At 48.7% G+C, this 16,987-nt stretch overlaps 1 protein-coding gene across 2 annotated transcripts in view; it reads left to right on the top strand.

Moving 5' to 3' along the window:
- LOC132243192 (nuclear GTPase SLIP-GC-like) overlaps nucleotides 1-13,390 on the top strand; it is a 42,917-nt gene extending 29,527 nt beyond the window's left edge. For both annotated transcript variants that reach the window (XM_059727909.1, XM_059727910.1), the window contains exons 15-19: nucleotides 2,498-2,636; nucleotides 4,309-4,417; nucleotides 9,765-9,901; nucleotides 11,746-11,836; nucleotides 12,906-13,390. In XM_059727909.1, the coding sequence (XP_059583892.1) occupies nucleotides 2,498-2,636; nucleotides 4,309-4,417; nucleotides 9,765-9,901; nucleotides 11,746-11,836; nucleotides 12,906-12,967 (538 nt within the window). In that variant the 3' untranslated portion in view covers nucleotides 12,968-13,390. The remainder of the gene's footprint in view (nucleotides 1-2,497; nucleotides 2,637-4,308; nucleotides 4,418-9,764; nucleotides 9,902-11,745; nucleotides 11,837-12,905) is intronic.
- The last annotated feature ends 3,597 nt before the right edge of the window (nucleotides 13,391-16,987 follow it).

Raw genomic sequence — 16,987 nt, 5'->3', positions numbered from 1 at the left:
AGAAGAGTTCTCAGTTGGTTGCTTGCCTAACCCGTGCCAGCTGGAGCAACCTGTAGGGAGCGTAGGGGATTTAACAGAGTCACGTGAGTGTTCAACCACTTTTGTGATGACTACTTAAGCACGGCTGCTCCTAACTTCCATTTGTGCAAAGGCAAGAGGCGGTGGGGGTGAAAACTGCAGGGGTAGTAGCCACTGCTGAGGCCACAAAGTCTGCCAGCTTTCAAGGACATAGGGGTTCTGGGTTCTGGGGCCCTGCACCTCTAGCTGCTGACAGGCAAAACTCGTGACATGGGTGCTTGTGCAACTGTGTCTGTCTTGGGGCATGGGCGGGTGGGGAGACTACTGCAGGCTTGGCTGCTAGGCCCTGCTGTGGCCACAAAGCCTGCCAGCTGTTAAGGAGATCGGTGCAGGGGGGTTCTGGGGCCCTGCACCCCACACTGCTGACAGACAAAACTCGTGACATGGGTGCTTGTGCAACTTTGTCTGTCTTGAGGCATAAGCAGTTCCCAGATCTGTATTGATTCTTTCCTCTGCTTAGTCTTTGGTTTTGTATGTGTTAATCCTTGCTCATTAACTTATTATCTAGTAGCTAGCTACTGTGTATTGAGCTGGTCTCTGAGTGAATCGTGATTGATTGGTAACACAGTAGCTTGGCAGCCCGGCCTGCAGTAGTTCCCCCTTGAAACTTGGCAGGCTTTGTGGCCTCAGCAAGAGCTACCACCCCTGCAGTTTTCACCCCACTCTGGCTTAACACACACATGTGACATGAGTTTTGCTTTTAGATGTTTGAGGTGCAGTTTCCCAGAAACCCCTGCACCTATGTCCTTGAAACCTGGCATGTGTCATGCTCTCATCCCTGCAAGTTTCATCTGAATCAACAAAAAGACAACAAAGTTATAGATATTTCATTGATTCTCCGTTATACCCGATGGCCTAATCTCCGAATCTTTTCTGAATCTTTTCAGAAGCTCTGAATCGATTCAGAAAGCCTAAAGTTCTGGCGATTCAGTTCAGATTTGTAGATTCAGCCTCCAAATCATCCAAATCATCTCTGAATCCAAATCATGATCCAAAGCTTTGCACAGCCAGGGGACCACCAAGGTCCCAGGAGGAGACAAGACCCTCACCCCCCACCCCCACCCTGCTTCTAGGCACGCAGTAATTGGGAATATTTTAAAAATGGGTACACCAGAGGTGGGGTGGGGGGAGGAGGGGAAAGGGGAAGGATTAGGCTACAGATCAGTGCCTGCTAAGGAAGAGCTAAGCTGTCTTAAGTGTTTCCATGGTTTCCAATTGTGTTCTCTGAAGCAAAATGGCAAGCGTCCCTACAATTGTTCTGTAAATGATGAATGATCGAGCATGGACAAATAGGTTTAAAAAAACAAAAAACAAAACCCAATTGCTGCTCTGCCCCAAAATTAACCACGCCAGTACATTTCTTGGGGACAGCACCCAAAAACGCTTGTCTGATCAACAGGAAATTTGTGCTTATGCGAGCGTATGCTTATGCTGGCTGTGGCAGGGGGACTATTGATGGAACCGCAAAAAAAAAACCCAACCCATCTCACCCCATGTCTCCCCATCTCACAACGTGTCACCCCATGCACCCCATGTCTCACACCATATGCTGGTTGCTTATGAGGGCTTATGCTGCCCGTCATCTCACCCAATGTCCCATCCCACTGTCACACCCATGCACCCCATGTCTCAGCCCATTTCCCCAAAATTGACAAAGCTAGTAGATTTGTGGGGAGAGCACCTGGAAATGAATCACTGGGTGAATGGCAGAAAATTGAGCGGGGTGGGAAAAGTCTAACTGAAAGCCACCCAGAGAAAATAAACCTAAACTGCCCCTTGCTGTAATTAAGTACTAGGAGGTCAGCAGGGTAAAACTGTTAGGAGATGCCCTCTAGCATCTTTTAGGATTAATAGCACATTAACCAATTACGAGTGGTAAGTGTGTTATGTATGCGTTATGTGCAAAATAGTAAGGGGAATCATCTTGGTACATTGTGCCAATGAAATAAACCCAGAGAATATCTTTAGTTAGAAAAAACCAATAATGTGTACAACTGCCTCCAGAAGCTAGTGCCCATTTGGACTTTTTAAGTGGCTTCCGGAAGTGAATAAACATCTGTGGGGCATATCCTGTGCCCCCAAGAAGATGGGCTCACCCCATTAGCAAGGCAAGTAAAGTGGAGATGCAGAGCAAGGAGCTCACATGCTTTTATCTCCACTTCCCAGTAGTTTCTTGTGGTTTACTGTAGCTGGCTGCTGGTGCATTTCCAGAGAGCAGCTCCTCCAATGAAATGAGCTCAGGACAAAGGGATATGAAGTTTACCAAGGGGAATGTCCCAGCAATGCCAGCTGTACGCTCCCTGGTCCCTGCTGCCCCAGCCCCGGGCCTTCCGTCCTGCTTCCTCACCAGCTATATGTAATGTGGTAGGGAAACAAGCCTGTCATCCTTTCCATGATCAACCCTTTATTATTGCAATAGGATCCAAAGAGGCACTCGAGCCACATTGAGAGACAAACTGAATACCTTCATGGACGCTGTGAGGAAGAAATTTGAGAAGGTTGGGGAGGAGAATTCAGCAGCTGATAACAACTGCCAGCCCAGCTTCCTTATGCAAGAAGTAAGTACATGTTAAAAGGGAGGGGGCCAGGCCAGCAGCCGGAGGACAAGTGTTTAGCACTGCCAGCTGCAGACCAGGCCATAAGCTCTCCTGTTGTCCTGTTTCTTCACCCTGTTTCTCGTGACTCTGGAACCAGGGTTCATCTCTGGTAAGAGAAATGGCCATGAGCAGCTCTGCCTTGTACCCAGCAAACCCAGTACACAGCATTTACTGCCTGGAAGCAAGAGCCAGAACATCAGGTGCTGCAGAGCCAAGAGCAGAGAATAACCCCAGTCCTCTGATTGCAGGCTTGGTTGACTCTGGAATTACTAAGAGCACCCTAATGACTGCTCAGAGTCGGATCAATCATCAGTTTGAGGTCAGAAAGAAATTTTCCCCCTGGTCAGATTGGTACAGGCTGTTGGGGTTTTTGCCTTCCTCTGTTGCAGCCCCTGGCTGCCTGTCATACAGCCCTCGATGCCTTGCCAAAACTCAGTAAGCGGCCGTCTGCCCAAAATAATTGCTCGCCCCTGCTCTGTAGCCTCTGCCTGGTCTCTCTGGAGCGAAGCGGGATGTTGGCTACTGTGGTCCCCCTGATTTACTTGTGGCAGGTTTGGGTCTTACACCTTGGTAGGTGGCATCTGGGTAGATGGTAGTTTTATTAAGAGGATATAAACTTGTACAGGACAGTTTGGACGGGGATAATCCTGCCTCAGGCAGTGGATTGGACTAGATGACTTAATGCAAATCCCTTCCAGTCCACTTTCTCTTTGATTTCTATCATCTAATGGCTTATGTAAGTTATGTCTGCAGTCATGGCTCTGTAAAGGCCATCTTGCCAGCTGGGCTAAGTGGGTGTTTTTAGTCAGTGGCATTGGCTTTTGGCACTGAGGGATTCCCCTGTGCCAGGGACATGCCTATCTGCTTTGCATGTCAATCAGAGACAAGTCCCTGCACATGCCAAAGAAATCTGGTTAGACCAGCAATAAATAGCAAGAATTAAAAATGACCCAGGGCATTTTTATGAGATAGCTCATATTCCACTCTGCCCCAGTGCTACCATAATTGCTAGAGCAGTTGTGTTTTATGGGCCTGCTGTTTTGTGGACTACCAGGATGAAAACTGAAAGGCCAGTGGTAAGCATTTGGGAGGGCCAACTGCCCAAGACCTTCGCAGATTAGTTCTAAGCTTGGTATCTAATACATGTAGTTACCAAACCTGCCCTGATCCCTGGTGAGGGACTGTAGTCAGCTACATCTGCAGGGCCAGAGATTGGACAGCCAGGATTTGACAAGGAGAAGAAACAGTCAGATGGGCAGAAACTCCAGCAGAGATTCAAGGTGGGTGCACTCGATCAGGGAAACATGAGACGTAGCATGGAAACAAGGGGTTGTCACATGGGTGGGGGGGGGCAGGAGTTAGGAAAGTAGAAGTTAGTTAGGGTGGGATCAAAGGTCCCATAGCCTTTAGACAGAGAAGGGTGTTGCACAGCTTGCAGGCTGTTCATGGTTTTCTAAGCTCTGTCCCTAATGCTTCCCAGTCCTACAAATGTCATTTTCATTCCAGGGGTAACCAATAAGAAGACCCTAAGGGGTCCTGTTGGCTTTGTAGTCCAAACTGTTTCTTTAGACCATTTGACAGAAAAAAAAGGACTGAAGGGACATTGACACATGCTTCAAATTAATCCTTGCAGATGAAAGTCATCATGAGTTCCCTTGACAGATACATCCTCCAGAAGAAGGCAGATATCTACCTGTCCCTTTCGCTCTCCATTCAGAATGATCTAGAGCCGTATTATGATGGTAGGACTGATTCCCCTCAACTGTTCTGCATTTTGTAGTCTTAGTTTGTCCTCCGAGCCCTTGGGATGTTTTCCCCAAGTGATGGAACAGCATGCTTTAATATTTTGCTGTCTTCCAGAGCTCACACACAGGGACCCTCCCAGTTTCATTAGCACCAGCAAAGCAAGCAGGAGAGCATGTGATTTGATGTTTTAGGTGATGTAGATTTGATGGGTATTGCACCATGTTCTTGGGGGAAGATGTCAACATCCCCAAGGATACCCCCCAAATCACTTCTGTTATTGAAAGTCTCCTCTTGCTCCTTGTGCTTATTCAGAGCCTCCCAGCATTTAAACTGGCCTCTGAACGAAAATATTCAGCAGCTAGGGATCAGATTGTTATCCTTGTTGATGAGTGGAGGGGTTCCAGAAGGGCTGAAGCAGCCTGGGAGGGGACGTGGGATCCTGTGTGGAGGCAGGAAAGGGTTGAGGATGAATCTTAGCCCAGGGGCTGGGGCTGGCACAAGTCAGTCCCTACTTGGTGCCACGCTGGCACCCACAGATAGCAGCAATACCCATGGGCAGAAGCTGACCTCCATCTCCTGACTGGGATACATGGAGGCATGGGGGATCTGTCATGCTGAGGAATATGGCAAGGTCTTTATTCTCCAGGGCATCCAGCCCAGCTCTCTTTTCCAGCACTAAGTTCATGTCACTAGAAGAGTCCACTGGGTATCTCCTTGGCAAGGGGCATCATTATCATATATTCATAGAGGTAGGGTTGGAAGGGACCTAAGTAGGTCATCAAGTCTGACCCTCTGCCCTGGGAAGGAGTGAATACTGCGCTCATATGACCCCAGCTAAGTAATTGTCAAGCGTCCTCTTAAAGACCCCCAGGGTAGGAGCCAGCACTACTTCCCTTGGAAGTTGGTTCCAGATCCTAGCCGCCCTGACTGTGAAGTATCGTCTTCTAATGTCCAGCCTGAACCTACTCTCAAGCAACTTATGGCTGTTATCCCTCATTACCCTGGGAGGTGTGCGGGTGAACAGGGTCTCCCCCATTCCCTGCTGGTCCCCCTGGTAAGTTTGTAGATGACTAGCAAGTCCCCTCTCAGCCTTCTCTTGTGGAGGCTGAACAGTTTCAGGTCTTGTAGCCTCTCATCGTAGGGTCTGTCCTGCTGCCCCTGATCATGCGGGTGCCCTCCTCTGGACTCTCTCCATGCTGTCCACATCCCTCCTGAAGTGCGGTGCCCAGAACTGGATGCAGTACTCCACCTGCGGCAGGACCAGTGTCGCGTAGAGGGGGAGGATCACCTCCTTGGACCTGCTCAAGATACATCTGTGGAGGCATGACAAGGTGCGGTCAGCCTTCCTGACCGTGTCCTCACATTGGGAGCCCATGTTCATTTTGGAATTGATAATGACTCCAAGATCTCTTTCTGCCTCTGTGCATTTAAGAAGGGAGTTCCCCAGCCTGTAGATTTACTGCTGGTTCTTCCTGCTCAAAGGCAGTACTCTGCACTTATCAGTATTGAATCTCATCTTATTCTTATTCACCCACCCCTGTAACCTGTCCAGGTCCACCTGTATCCTGTCCCTTTCTTCTAGCGTGCACACCCTGCCCCAGATTTTGGTGTTGTCAGCAATTTTGAACAGGGTGCTTTTCACCCCCTCATCCAAGTCACTCATAAAGAGATTAAACAGTGTGGGCCCGAGGACCATCCCTGGGGGACCCCACTTCCCACATCCCTACAGGTCGAATATGACCTGTTCACCACCATGCTCTGGGTGCAGTCTCTCAGCCAATTTGCAACCCACCTGACTGTATAGGCATCAGTGTCAAAGTCGCCTAGCTTTTTAATGTGAATGGGGTGGGAGACAGTGTCAAAGGCCTTCCCGTAGTCCAGAAAGACTACATCCACTGCTACACCTGCGTCCAATGATTTTGTCACCTGATCATAGAAGGCAATCAGGTTGGTCTGACAGGCCCTGCCCCTAATAAACTCATGCTATTTGCCCCTGAGCATTGTCCCCCCTGCTGCTCCTTCACAGATGTGCTCCCGGATAATCTTCTCAAAGAGCTTCCCTAGGATCAAAGTAAGACCAATAGGCCTATAGTTGCCTGAGTCTTCCCTCCTTCCTTTTTTGAAAATGGGGACCACATTGGCCCTCTTCCAGTTGTCTGGCACCTGGCCAGAGCACCACGAGTGCTTGTAAAGCTGTACCAGGGGCCCCATGATATCCCCTGCCAATTCCCTCAGCACCCTGGGGTGGAGAGCATCTGGACCTGCTGATTTGAACATGTCTAGCCCTTCCACAAGTTTCCTAACTCAGTCCTTCCTGACCCTATGCCTGGCGGAGTCTCTCCTGAGCCCATCCTGAATCTCAGTGGAGGAGTCCTGGTCCCTGCACAAAAAATGGAGGCAAAGAATTTGTTAAAAAGGTCTGCCTTTTCCTCTGGTGCAACCACCAGATTGCCTGGCGTATCCCGCAGGGGCCCCACATTACCCGGTGCTTGCTTCATACTCCCTATGTATTTAAAAAAAGGACTTTCTGTTGTCCTTGATCCTTGATGCTAGCCCTAGTTCCATATCTGCCTTAGCTTTCAAGCTTTCAGTCCCCCTACAAGCCTGAGCGATGGAGGTATATTCCTCTTTGGTGATAGCCCCTCCATTCCACTGGGTGTATGCCTCTTTTTTCTGGCTTTCAGGCATTCCTGAATGCCTTTGGTGAGCCAAGTGGTCTTTTGAGCACTCTTGCTCCCTTTGATTCTCATTGGGAATGTCACCCCTTGGGCTCGGAGGGTCATCTTCATAAGGAATGACTACTCATCTTGGACACCCAGTTCTTGACCTCTCCAGGATCCCAGTGCTTCTCCTACCAATCTTCTCAACTCATTGAAGTTGGTCCTCTTGAAGTCAAGGTCTGTTGCCTTACTGCAGGCCCTTGACACCCTGCACTGGATGGTGAATTCCAGTAGGCAATGATCACTGTTACCCAGGTGGTCAAGAACCTGGAGTCCCCTCACCAGGTCATCACCTGTGGCCAGGACAGCATTCCTTCTGGTGGGACTGTGCACCTCCTGGGTTAGGTGGACATCCTGGATTACAGCAAAGAACTTTCATGAGTGGTCAGACCTGGCTGACTGCTCCTCCCAGCAGATGTCCAGGTAATTTAGATCACTCATGATGACTACATCCCTTGCCTTAAGTGCCTCAGCAAGCTGGCCTGAGAATTCATGGTCCAGCTCTTCCCCTTGGTTGGGTGGTCTGTAGTAGATCCCCACCATTAAGTCCCTTTCCCCACAACCCCCCTGTATTCTGACCCAAAGCACTTCAGCTTGCCCTCCTCTGACCCCATCCTGTTAGTTGAGGACGTGTATTTCTCTTTGATGCAGAGTGCCACACCCCTGCCTTTCCTCTCCATTCTACCCCACCTGTATAGTCTTCAGCCCCTAATGTTTACTGCCCAGTTATGGGATGAATCCCACCAGGTTTCTTTGAGCCCTACTATGTCTGGGTTTGTCCTACCTATCAGGAGGGTGAATTCCTCCTGCTTATTTCCCATGCTACAAGCATTAGTGTAAAGGCAATTAAGGTCTTGTATTGGTACATGCACCCTCCCCTCCTTCAATTCTTAGGGCAATCTGGACCCCCATCACTTACCTGGGTACTCCTTGTGCTTGTCACCCATCTTGGTTGGGAGGTGTCCTCCTGTCCTCCTGTGGCCCCATCCCCCAACAAAGCTAGTTTAAAGCATGAGATCAGCCAACCTGGAAGAAAAGACACGCTGCGACTATTAATAGCACGGCTCTCTGAGCACTCGTGGGGCACTGGTCAGGTACCAGAGGATTGGAAAAGGGCCATTGTGGTACCCATTTACAAGAAGGGGATAATAGAGAACCCTGGCAATTATAGGCCAGTTATTCTTACCTCAGTCCTTGGGAAGACCTTTGAGAAACTATCAAGGAGCATATCTCCAAGGGTCCAGCAGGGGAGGTAATGCTCAGGGGCAACCAACATGGGTTCACTGAGGGCAGGTCTTGCCTGACTAACCTCGTTTCTTTTTATGAACAGGTCACAAAGTCCCTGGACAAGGGTGTCGAGGTGGATGTCATCTTCCTGGACTTTAAGAAGGCCTTCGACACAGTTTCCCACCACATTCTCTTAAAAAAAAACTTGGTGACTGTGGAATTGATGCCTACACAGTCAGATTGGTGGGAAGTTGGCTAGATGGTCACACCCAGAGAGTGGTGGTAGACGGGTCATTTTCGACCTGGAGGGATGTGGGCAGTAGAGTCCCCCAGGGCTCAGTCCTCGGGCCCGCACTGTTCAACATCTTCATCAGCAACTTGGACGAGGGGGTGAAAAGCACCCTATACAAATGCGTGGATGACACTAAGATGTGGGGAGAAGTGGGAATGCTAGAAGGAAGGGAGAGGCTACAACTAGATCTGGACAGGTTACAGGGGTTGGCGGATGAGAACAGGATGGGTTTCAACACACACAAGTGCAAGGTGCTGCACCTGGGGAGAAGGCACCAGCAACACACCTATAGGCTGAGGAGCACCCTTCTTGTCAACACGATGGCAGAAAGGGATCTTGGAGTCATTGTTGACTCCAGGTTGAACATGAGCCACCAATGTGAGGAAGCTGTCAAGAAGGCTAACCACACCTTGTTGTGCATCTACAGATGCATCACAAGCAGTTCCAGGGAGGTGACCCTTCCCCTCTATGTGGCACTGGTCAGGTCACAATTGGAGTACTGGGTCTGGTTCTGGGTGCCGCACTTCAAGAGGGGTGTGGCTAGCATTGAGAGGATCCAGAGGAGGGCCACTCACATGGTCAAGGGGCAGCAGGGCAGGCCCTATGAAGAGAGGCTAAAGGGCCTGAACCTGTTCAGTCTCCATGAGAGAAGGCTGAGAGAGGATCTGGTGGCCACTTACAAACTCACCAGGGGGACCAGAGGGAATTGGGGGAAGATCTGTTCCCCCAGGCACCACTCAGGGTTACTAGGAATAACGGCCCCAATTGTTAGAGAGGAGGTTCAGGCTGGACATCAGGAGACATTGCTTTACATTAGGGCTGCCAGGCTCTGGAATGGGCTCCCAAGTGAGGTGGTGCTCTGTCTTGCCTTGGGGGTTTTCAAGAAGAGGCTGGACAGATACTTGGCTGAGGTGATATGATCCCAGAACCCATCCCTGCCTGGGGCAGGGGGTCAGACCTGATGATCTGTTTAGGTCCCTTCTGACCATGATACTATGATACTATGATACCACAATTTTGTACACCTAAACCCAGTCCCAGCCCTTCTCCCCAAACCCACCCCAGTCTGCTGCAGTGCTGTGACACTTCCCTCCTTTGCAACAGAGGCAGCTAAAGTAAGGGGGAAGCAAGCCTGCCAGAAGATGAAAACGATCCTCACGGAGAACATAGAGAAAGAGGTGAAGAGTGGGATGTTTGAACAGGCAACAGAGAGGATGAGGGAGCAATTCCAGAAGCTGAAGGTAAGTGATGTTTTTCCCTTCTCCTTCAAGCACAGCCCATGGATTGGGCAGTTCTGTACAGAACCCAAAGCAGCTCACACATCTGCCTAGGCAGGGCAGGGGGAATTTAGATCAAAAACATTTAAAGAAATCATCTACCCCAAGGGATGTTTCTTGGCCACTCAGTGCAGAAGTGACTTCATTTTGATCTTCCAGGTGTCCTCAGAGGCCTTCACCTTGCAAACACTTACACATGCCCTTGGCCACAAGCACATGAAGAACACCACTGACTTCAGTGGAAGCAGTCTCAGGCTTAAAGACAAAACACATACTAAATAATACAATCCACACCACAGACAGGCACTGTACAGACACCAGGCACAGCAGACATAGCTTGCAGCAACAAAAGTCTATTTCTCCAGGAATAACAGGTCCTTTTTAACACTAGGGACTGCGTAAGAAGCAGCATTATCCCTCTTCGCAACATGCCCACAGGAATAGAGGGCAAACCTGTTCTGAAATGAATCCAAGCATGGAGCAATGCGCTCAAGTTGCAGCAAGGGAATTTGAGGTTGGATATGAGGAAAAACTCTCTCACTGGGGGGGTAGTAAAGCACTGCAACAGGCTACCCACAGAGGTAGTGGGACCTCCATCCTTGGAGGTTTTGAAGACCTGGATAGACAAACTGAGGCTGGGATGATGTAGTCTTGGCTGGTCCAGCTTGGAGCAGGGAGTTGGACTCAATGTGACCTCCTGAGGTCCCTTCAACCTCATTTTCTATGATTCTATGATTGTATCTTCCTATTTATGTGTGCAACTTAGCAACGCCCACTAGGCTCACCTAACCTCCCTAGGAGCCCCTGTGAATTCCACTTATGATAGCATAATCTCCATGATGTATAGATGAACATTAGGTTAGGAAAGGTCTCTGTTCCAGGGGCTAATTTCCTAATTCCCATGACCTTCTGTTGATGGAGCTCTCTGTTTTTTCTGGTCCCCTTCATCTGCACCTCTGAGTTCCCCTCTGTTCATTGGGGAAGGGACAGCATAAGGGGCTGTCCCTCAGCTGGTGTGTCATGACCAGCGCTCTTTGGAGTTTATGAAGAAAGACTGATTTAGGCTAGGTAAGGATCTGACATGCAGACTTTACCCTAAACTCAATTAAAAAGCACCATGGAGATCAGTACCTGAAGCCCTCACCTCATCACAAGAGTTTTTCTCGTTCCTATTGAGGTTGTAAAGTAAGCAGATACCCAGAGCAGCAGTCTTTGCAGTTAAATCTCCTGCCATCCCAGCAGGCTGTGCACAGGGTCGTTTGGCCTGAATGGTCTATCAGGCTTGCTGTTTCTACATCCGATTGAGGCAGGGATTAAATCCTAGGCAGGTCAAGTCAGCCCTTCATCCTTCTGAGTTAGAAGCAGCTTATTGTAGTGAGTGCTCTGGAGGAGACCATACAGCTCTGCTCCAAAAAGTGATTGTGAAAATGGCATTGTCTTCATTGTCCTTCCCACAATGCCGGGGCAACTGGGCTCCATTCACAAGCCTCCTGCCAGCACAGTGACCTTACTTTAGCAGTCACACAGAGCTTTTTTCCTGCACATCCTAATGAGCAATAAAGGTTCTCCAGGGCAAAGAAAGCCCCTAATTGTACCTGTCTCTTCCCAACACACACAGACACTGCCTCCGCTATTAACTTATGACAGTTATATGCAAAAAGGCTTGGTGTCTCTGGTTGTATAACTTTGGTGACATCTGCCTGACTCCTTGCTGAGACTGAACAGCTGTGACTGATCGATTGGCTAATGGGTGTGAAGGGCTGTGAGATCTGTTCCATGCTCACGTGCTGACCACTTCTTTGCCACAGAATGATATGACAGAGAAGCTGCTAAATGACTATTCCAAGATGATCAAACTTGCCTTTTCTCACTGGGAAAGGGATGCTGGGGACCTGCCAGGTAAGAGTCTGAAATCTCCTCTCAGGGAGCTGTGTGGGTGGAGTTGAACTTCCTAGCACCCTTCTTGTGCCCCAGCTCCCTTCCTGTCTCCCCCAAGTAAATGAAATTGGATGACAAGAGGTTTGCTGGCCTGGAAGCTGGCTTTCCTACTGATGGGGAGGAACTTAATGAGGTCTGGAAGACTCATTTAAGGGTGAAGTTCCTTCAAGTGAGTGGGGTGACAGCCACTGAGCTGTGATGTGGGATGGAGCTGGCTGTTTGCCCCAGGGCAGGGGTGGGGATGAGCTTTGGGACAGAGCTGTTCCTACCTCCTCCCCCTGTCAAAGGGGTTTGGTGGAGGGTGCCTGTTGGGGTTGTGCAACACCTTCCCCAGGACAACAGCATGGAGGCGCTCTTGATTGCAGAGCAACCTGCACTGTATCCGGAGGAAGGGCTACATGGCAACCTCAAACCCTGGCCTAGGCCAGGTCCCTTTGCACAGACCACAAACTCGTGAGCCAGGAGCTGTGCACTGGGTGTTGGACTGGACCTTGTGAGAACACACAGGTTTACCAGGAAAGCTGGGACCTGACCCCACTGCTGCTGACTTGTAGCCCAGCACCATCACTAGGCTGTTTCTTCTGCTGGGAGAGCTGCCACCTACTCCCTGTGTGATGTGGGCAAGTCCTGCTCCCTTTTCTCTTTCTGTAAAATGGGATCAGTGCTCATTTGCCCACTTAGCAAAGTGCTCAGAGGTCCTGGCAGGAAAAGGACTTCACTGAGGTCTGAGGATTATCCCCCCCCCCAAAAAGTCCATTTGTAGAAGTGCAGGTAAGCACATAGATGTCCAGTGTTGTAATATTAATAGTTTGCTGTGTGGCTGGATCCCTTATTCCATGGGTTCTATGACTATGGTTGTGCAGGATACATCGCCTGAACAAATTTGCCTATAAGTTAAAAGAGTTGCCCTTTTTTCTATTCATTTGTGTTGCGGGTGGCACTGCTTTTCCTCCTGCTTAATGAAGGTGAAATGGCAGATCCTTTTTAAAATGTAAAACAGTCCTGTTTTAACTTGCTGTTCTTCTTTCAGATTTCAAGACAGAACATGAAAACATTAATGACCTTCTTGACTTTCTGGAAAACTGTGAATAAAAAGATCAGGGGGGATTATTTTAAAAAAAATATTTCCAATTCATCAGGTTATAGAGATTTTTTTCCTTCTCTTCCTTGCAACAAAGTTACAGGCTTTATTAGTTTTAATCATGCGTGATGTTAACAGAAGCATTTCAGTTCATTACTTTCTCACTTTTGCATATATATTTCACGAATTATTAACCTATTTGAGTGTAGCATTGATTAAGACAGAGATGTTAAAGACAGAGCTGATATGAGATAGAGATGATAAGATAGAGATTTCAATTAAGATAGAGATGATGAAGTGTTCAATCCACCCTGCACTGTGAAAATAGGAGAAAGTGAACAAGATACAAACTTGTTTAATGCATTTGTAACACACTTTAGCAGCAATTTATTGAGAATAAAAGTGTTTTTACTCATCGTTTCTAAAAAAAGGTTGTGGATTTTAAGAGCAAAATACAAGACAAGCACAAAGCTTCTGATGAAGTGTCCAAGTCAATGCAAACTGAGAGAAATATAAAGTTTACAGAAGTAAACTGCCCAGGAATTGTTGCCCTCAGCATTTGCCAGGTTCCCATGCAAACAGCCCAGAATAATTTCAGTTGTCAAAACAGCAACATTTTTCATTTTGGGTAGTTTTGAGAAATTTGATGAACACCTGAAAACGTTCTCTGGCTGTGGACTTGATTCACTAAAGCTTCTGGTTCTTTGAGCCCACTGCTGAGAGGATATTTGGAGCTTTTCTAACGTGTGTGTCTATTGGGGAAGCTTACGGGACCTTGGCAGAGGAAGGGTGGTCTTGTTAGCAGGACACGGGGTAAGCCTGTGTGCAATTTCTTGCTCTGCCTCTGTGGATGACTTTGAACCCTCTTTTTAAGGTGTGTTTTGTTACACATTTAACTCTGTTATTCAGATAACACATGCACAAGAATCTCAGCTGGGTTCGGAGAGGATTCATGCCTGGAGGGCCTCTTGGACGAGGTTATAGGCGCCCTTCAAAGCCACATAATAATCTACTAGTTAAGTTTCAGTCTCAGTACAGCCCTCTCTAGTGACCTGTTGAGGCAGCAAAGACTAGTGCAGACAGAGCATCGCACAGCAGTAGTACAGATATAATAACGTGGATATGGTTTGCTATGGAGATGTATAACTGGCCCGTGTCAGACACCTGGATTACCTGGGCACTGAAGATGTACCCAGTCTTGCCACCTCATTCTCCCAGCTGTGAAAATGGGCATAAAAGCCCTCCCTTGTCTTGAGGGCTGTGAGCCTGTGTGTGGCCTGAGGAGAGTGGGGGGCAATGGTGACCAGCCCCGACCCCAAGAGCCTGTGAGTACTAGAAGCCCTGCAGCAAGCTGGAGATCCAGCTCTCCTTGGGGCGGTTCCCTTGGTAGCTGGAGGTAGCTGGATCTGAGCTGAGGAAGGGCTTAGTATTTGCAGCAAAGCCAGTGCTGAGCCCACGATATGCTCAGGAGAGGTCCCTTATGGAGCCTTATTGAACCTGCTGTGAGCTTCCCTGCTTCCCCCCACCTCAACACTGTCAGCAAGTAACGGAAAGGGTATCTAGCCTCCTGGATGGGCAAACAGTCAATATGTCACCCAATTCCACAGGTCAGACAGAAAGTTCTCAACAAATCGGGTGCTTTTCCCAAATGTTCCCATAACAGGGCAGAGTCTCCCTGTTACAGTGATGACACAACTTGGAATGGTGCAGCCGTTAATCTGTCACATATACATGGTAATTCACTGAATGACGTGCGGTGAACCACTTTGTCCATTGGGTGTGGCTACAATTTTTGTGTAACGAGCCCCCTTGTCCACCAAGTGTCACTACAGTTTGCAGCTATTTGTGTGTAATGAATGTTTAGGATGCCCTTGGCAGTCCAGGAAGTGGGGGAAGGAGGGAAGGGCCTGGTGAATACAGATGGCTGGCACCAAAACTTGCAACAGTCACAGACATATGTGCAGCACCCTGCACTTGGGCAGTGGGAACCAGCAGCACACCTATGAGCTGGGAAACTCCCTTCTTGAGAGCACAGAGGCAGAAAGAGATCTTGGAGTCATTAGTGACTCCAAGATGAACATGGGCTGACAATGCAAGGTCACGGTCAGTAGGGCTAACCGTACCTAGTCATGCATCCACAGATGCATCTCAAGGAGGGCCAAGGAGGTGATTCTTCCCCTCTATGCAACACTGTTCAGGCCACAGCTGGAGTACTGTGTTCAGTTCTGCGTGCCACACTTCAGGAGGGATGTGGACAACATTGAGAGGGTCCAGAGGAGTGCCACCCACATGATCCAGGGACAGCAGGGCAGACCCTATGAAGAGAGGCTACGGGACCTGAACCTGTTCAGCCTTCACAAGAGAAGGCTGAAGGGGGACCTGGTGGCCATCTATAAACTCACCGGGGGGGACAAGCAGGGCTTGGGAGAGACCCTGTTCCCCCTAGCACCTGCCACAGTAACAAAGAATTACAGCCAGAAATTGTTAGAGTAGGTTCAGACTAGACATACAAAGGCACTACTTCACAGTCAGGGTGGCTAGGATCTGGAACCGACTTCCAAGGGAAGTGGTTCTGGCTCCTACCCTGGGGGGGGGGGGGTTTAAGAGGAGGCTTGATGTCTAGCTGGCTGGGGTTATTTGAGCCCAGTTTCCTCTCCTGCCCCTGGGCAGGGGGTCAGACTTGATGATCCACAAGGTCCTTCCCGAGCCTACTTCTATGAATCTATGAATTACCAGATTGGTGAGGAAAGGGAATCCCAATCCTTCAATAATTTACTCTTTCAAAACCCCTGGGCTAATGCACTGCCAGCTAGCCCATCACATTTTAATCTCAGTGAAAGAGAAAGGGAGGTTTCAAGTATCTTGAAATAACCAAAGTACTTGGTCAAATCTTCAAATCAAGGTGTCTGTAATTAATTAATGGGTTACAAGGTCAGGATTCCTCATCAACACTTGGACAAAAGTCAATTCAGACATTCTGTCAGTTAATATTAGACTGTAATCAATTAATGATTGTTGAAATCAAATCAGGGCCCTCAATTAATTCACGGGTCTTCAAAACAGGTTTATGTCTCAAGTTAAGTCATGCATAAATAAATCAAATTCACAGCCACTTTTTAAATGCCGGGCTTGCAAATCAATATATATAGTACTTAATTAATTAATGGACTTAACATCATAATCAGCTATCTCAGACCCTCAAAAGGAGTAGAGAAACTGAGAGTGCTATCCCAGTGCCCATGGCACCAGGTCACTGCAACAGCTGATCCCTGTGCGCCTTTTCACTCTGGGTCAATGTGCATGGGTCCAGGTGTAGCCTCTCCTCAGCCTGAGGCTTCAGACATGCCTCCTTCCTGCATCACAACTGCTGGACCTGTAGAACTGTGGGGCTCTTGAGATTGCCTCCATCCAGCCCTTCTTCTCTCTCACTCTGCTGCTCCTGGCGTGGATTTATGTTGTCATCCCCTGAGCACACGCCGACGTGCAGGGAGCACGTACTCTTGAAATGGGGCAGCAGCTGTGCATGCTACTCCATCTCTTGTGACTCCCCACCTGCAAGTGAGATACCTCCATAGCCAGCCTTCATCAGACATTCTACCAGAGTGGTCTGAAGACCTCCTGTGTTGTTCAAGCCCCTCCCACAAGGTGACCAGACTCTTTGACCAATCACTCAGCAACACACTGAGCACGTCTTTTTAGATCGTTATGTCCTTAATTCACCCTATGTCCTGCATTTCTTGATTTTCAGTTCTGCTTGCAATGCCACCACCAATGACACACAGGCTACCAAGGCAGGCTGTGGCTGATGCAAACACAGACAGGATCGTGAACACCCTCAGGGACTATGAGCATTGGCTGCATGAAATGGTGAGACAGATCTATCTGCTTATGGAAGATTCATGGCCAACCAGCACAACAGAAACCACTCTGAGTCCAGGAGGCATTCCCAGACTTGGGAGGACTGGCAAATAATAGCTAGGATCCTTGTAACAATTATTTGATTGCTGGTTGTTGGCCCTGCTCCTGCGTGG

This window comes from Alligator mississippiensis, chromosome 1, assembly GCF_030867095.1.
Source record: "Alligator mississippiensis isolate rAllMis1 chromosome 1, rAllMis1, whole genome shotgun sequence".
In the NCBI taxonomy this organism is placed as follows: Eukaryota; Metazoa; Chordata; order Crocodylia; family Alligatoridae; genus Alligator; species Alligator mississippiensis.
Note: the sequence above shows the minus strand (reverse complement) of the source record. Positions and strands in the feature narration are given on the sequence as shown.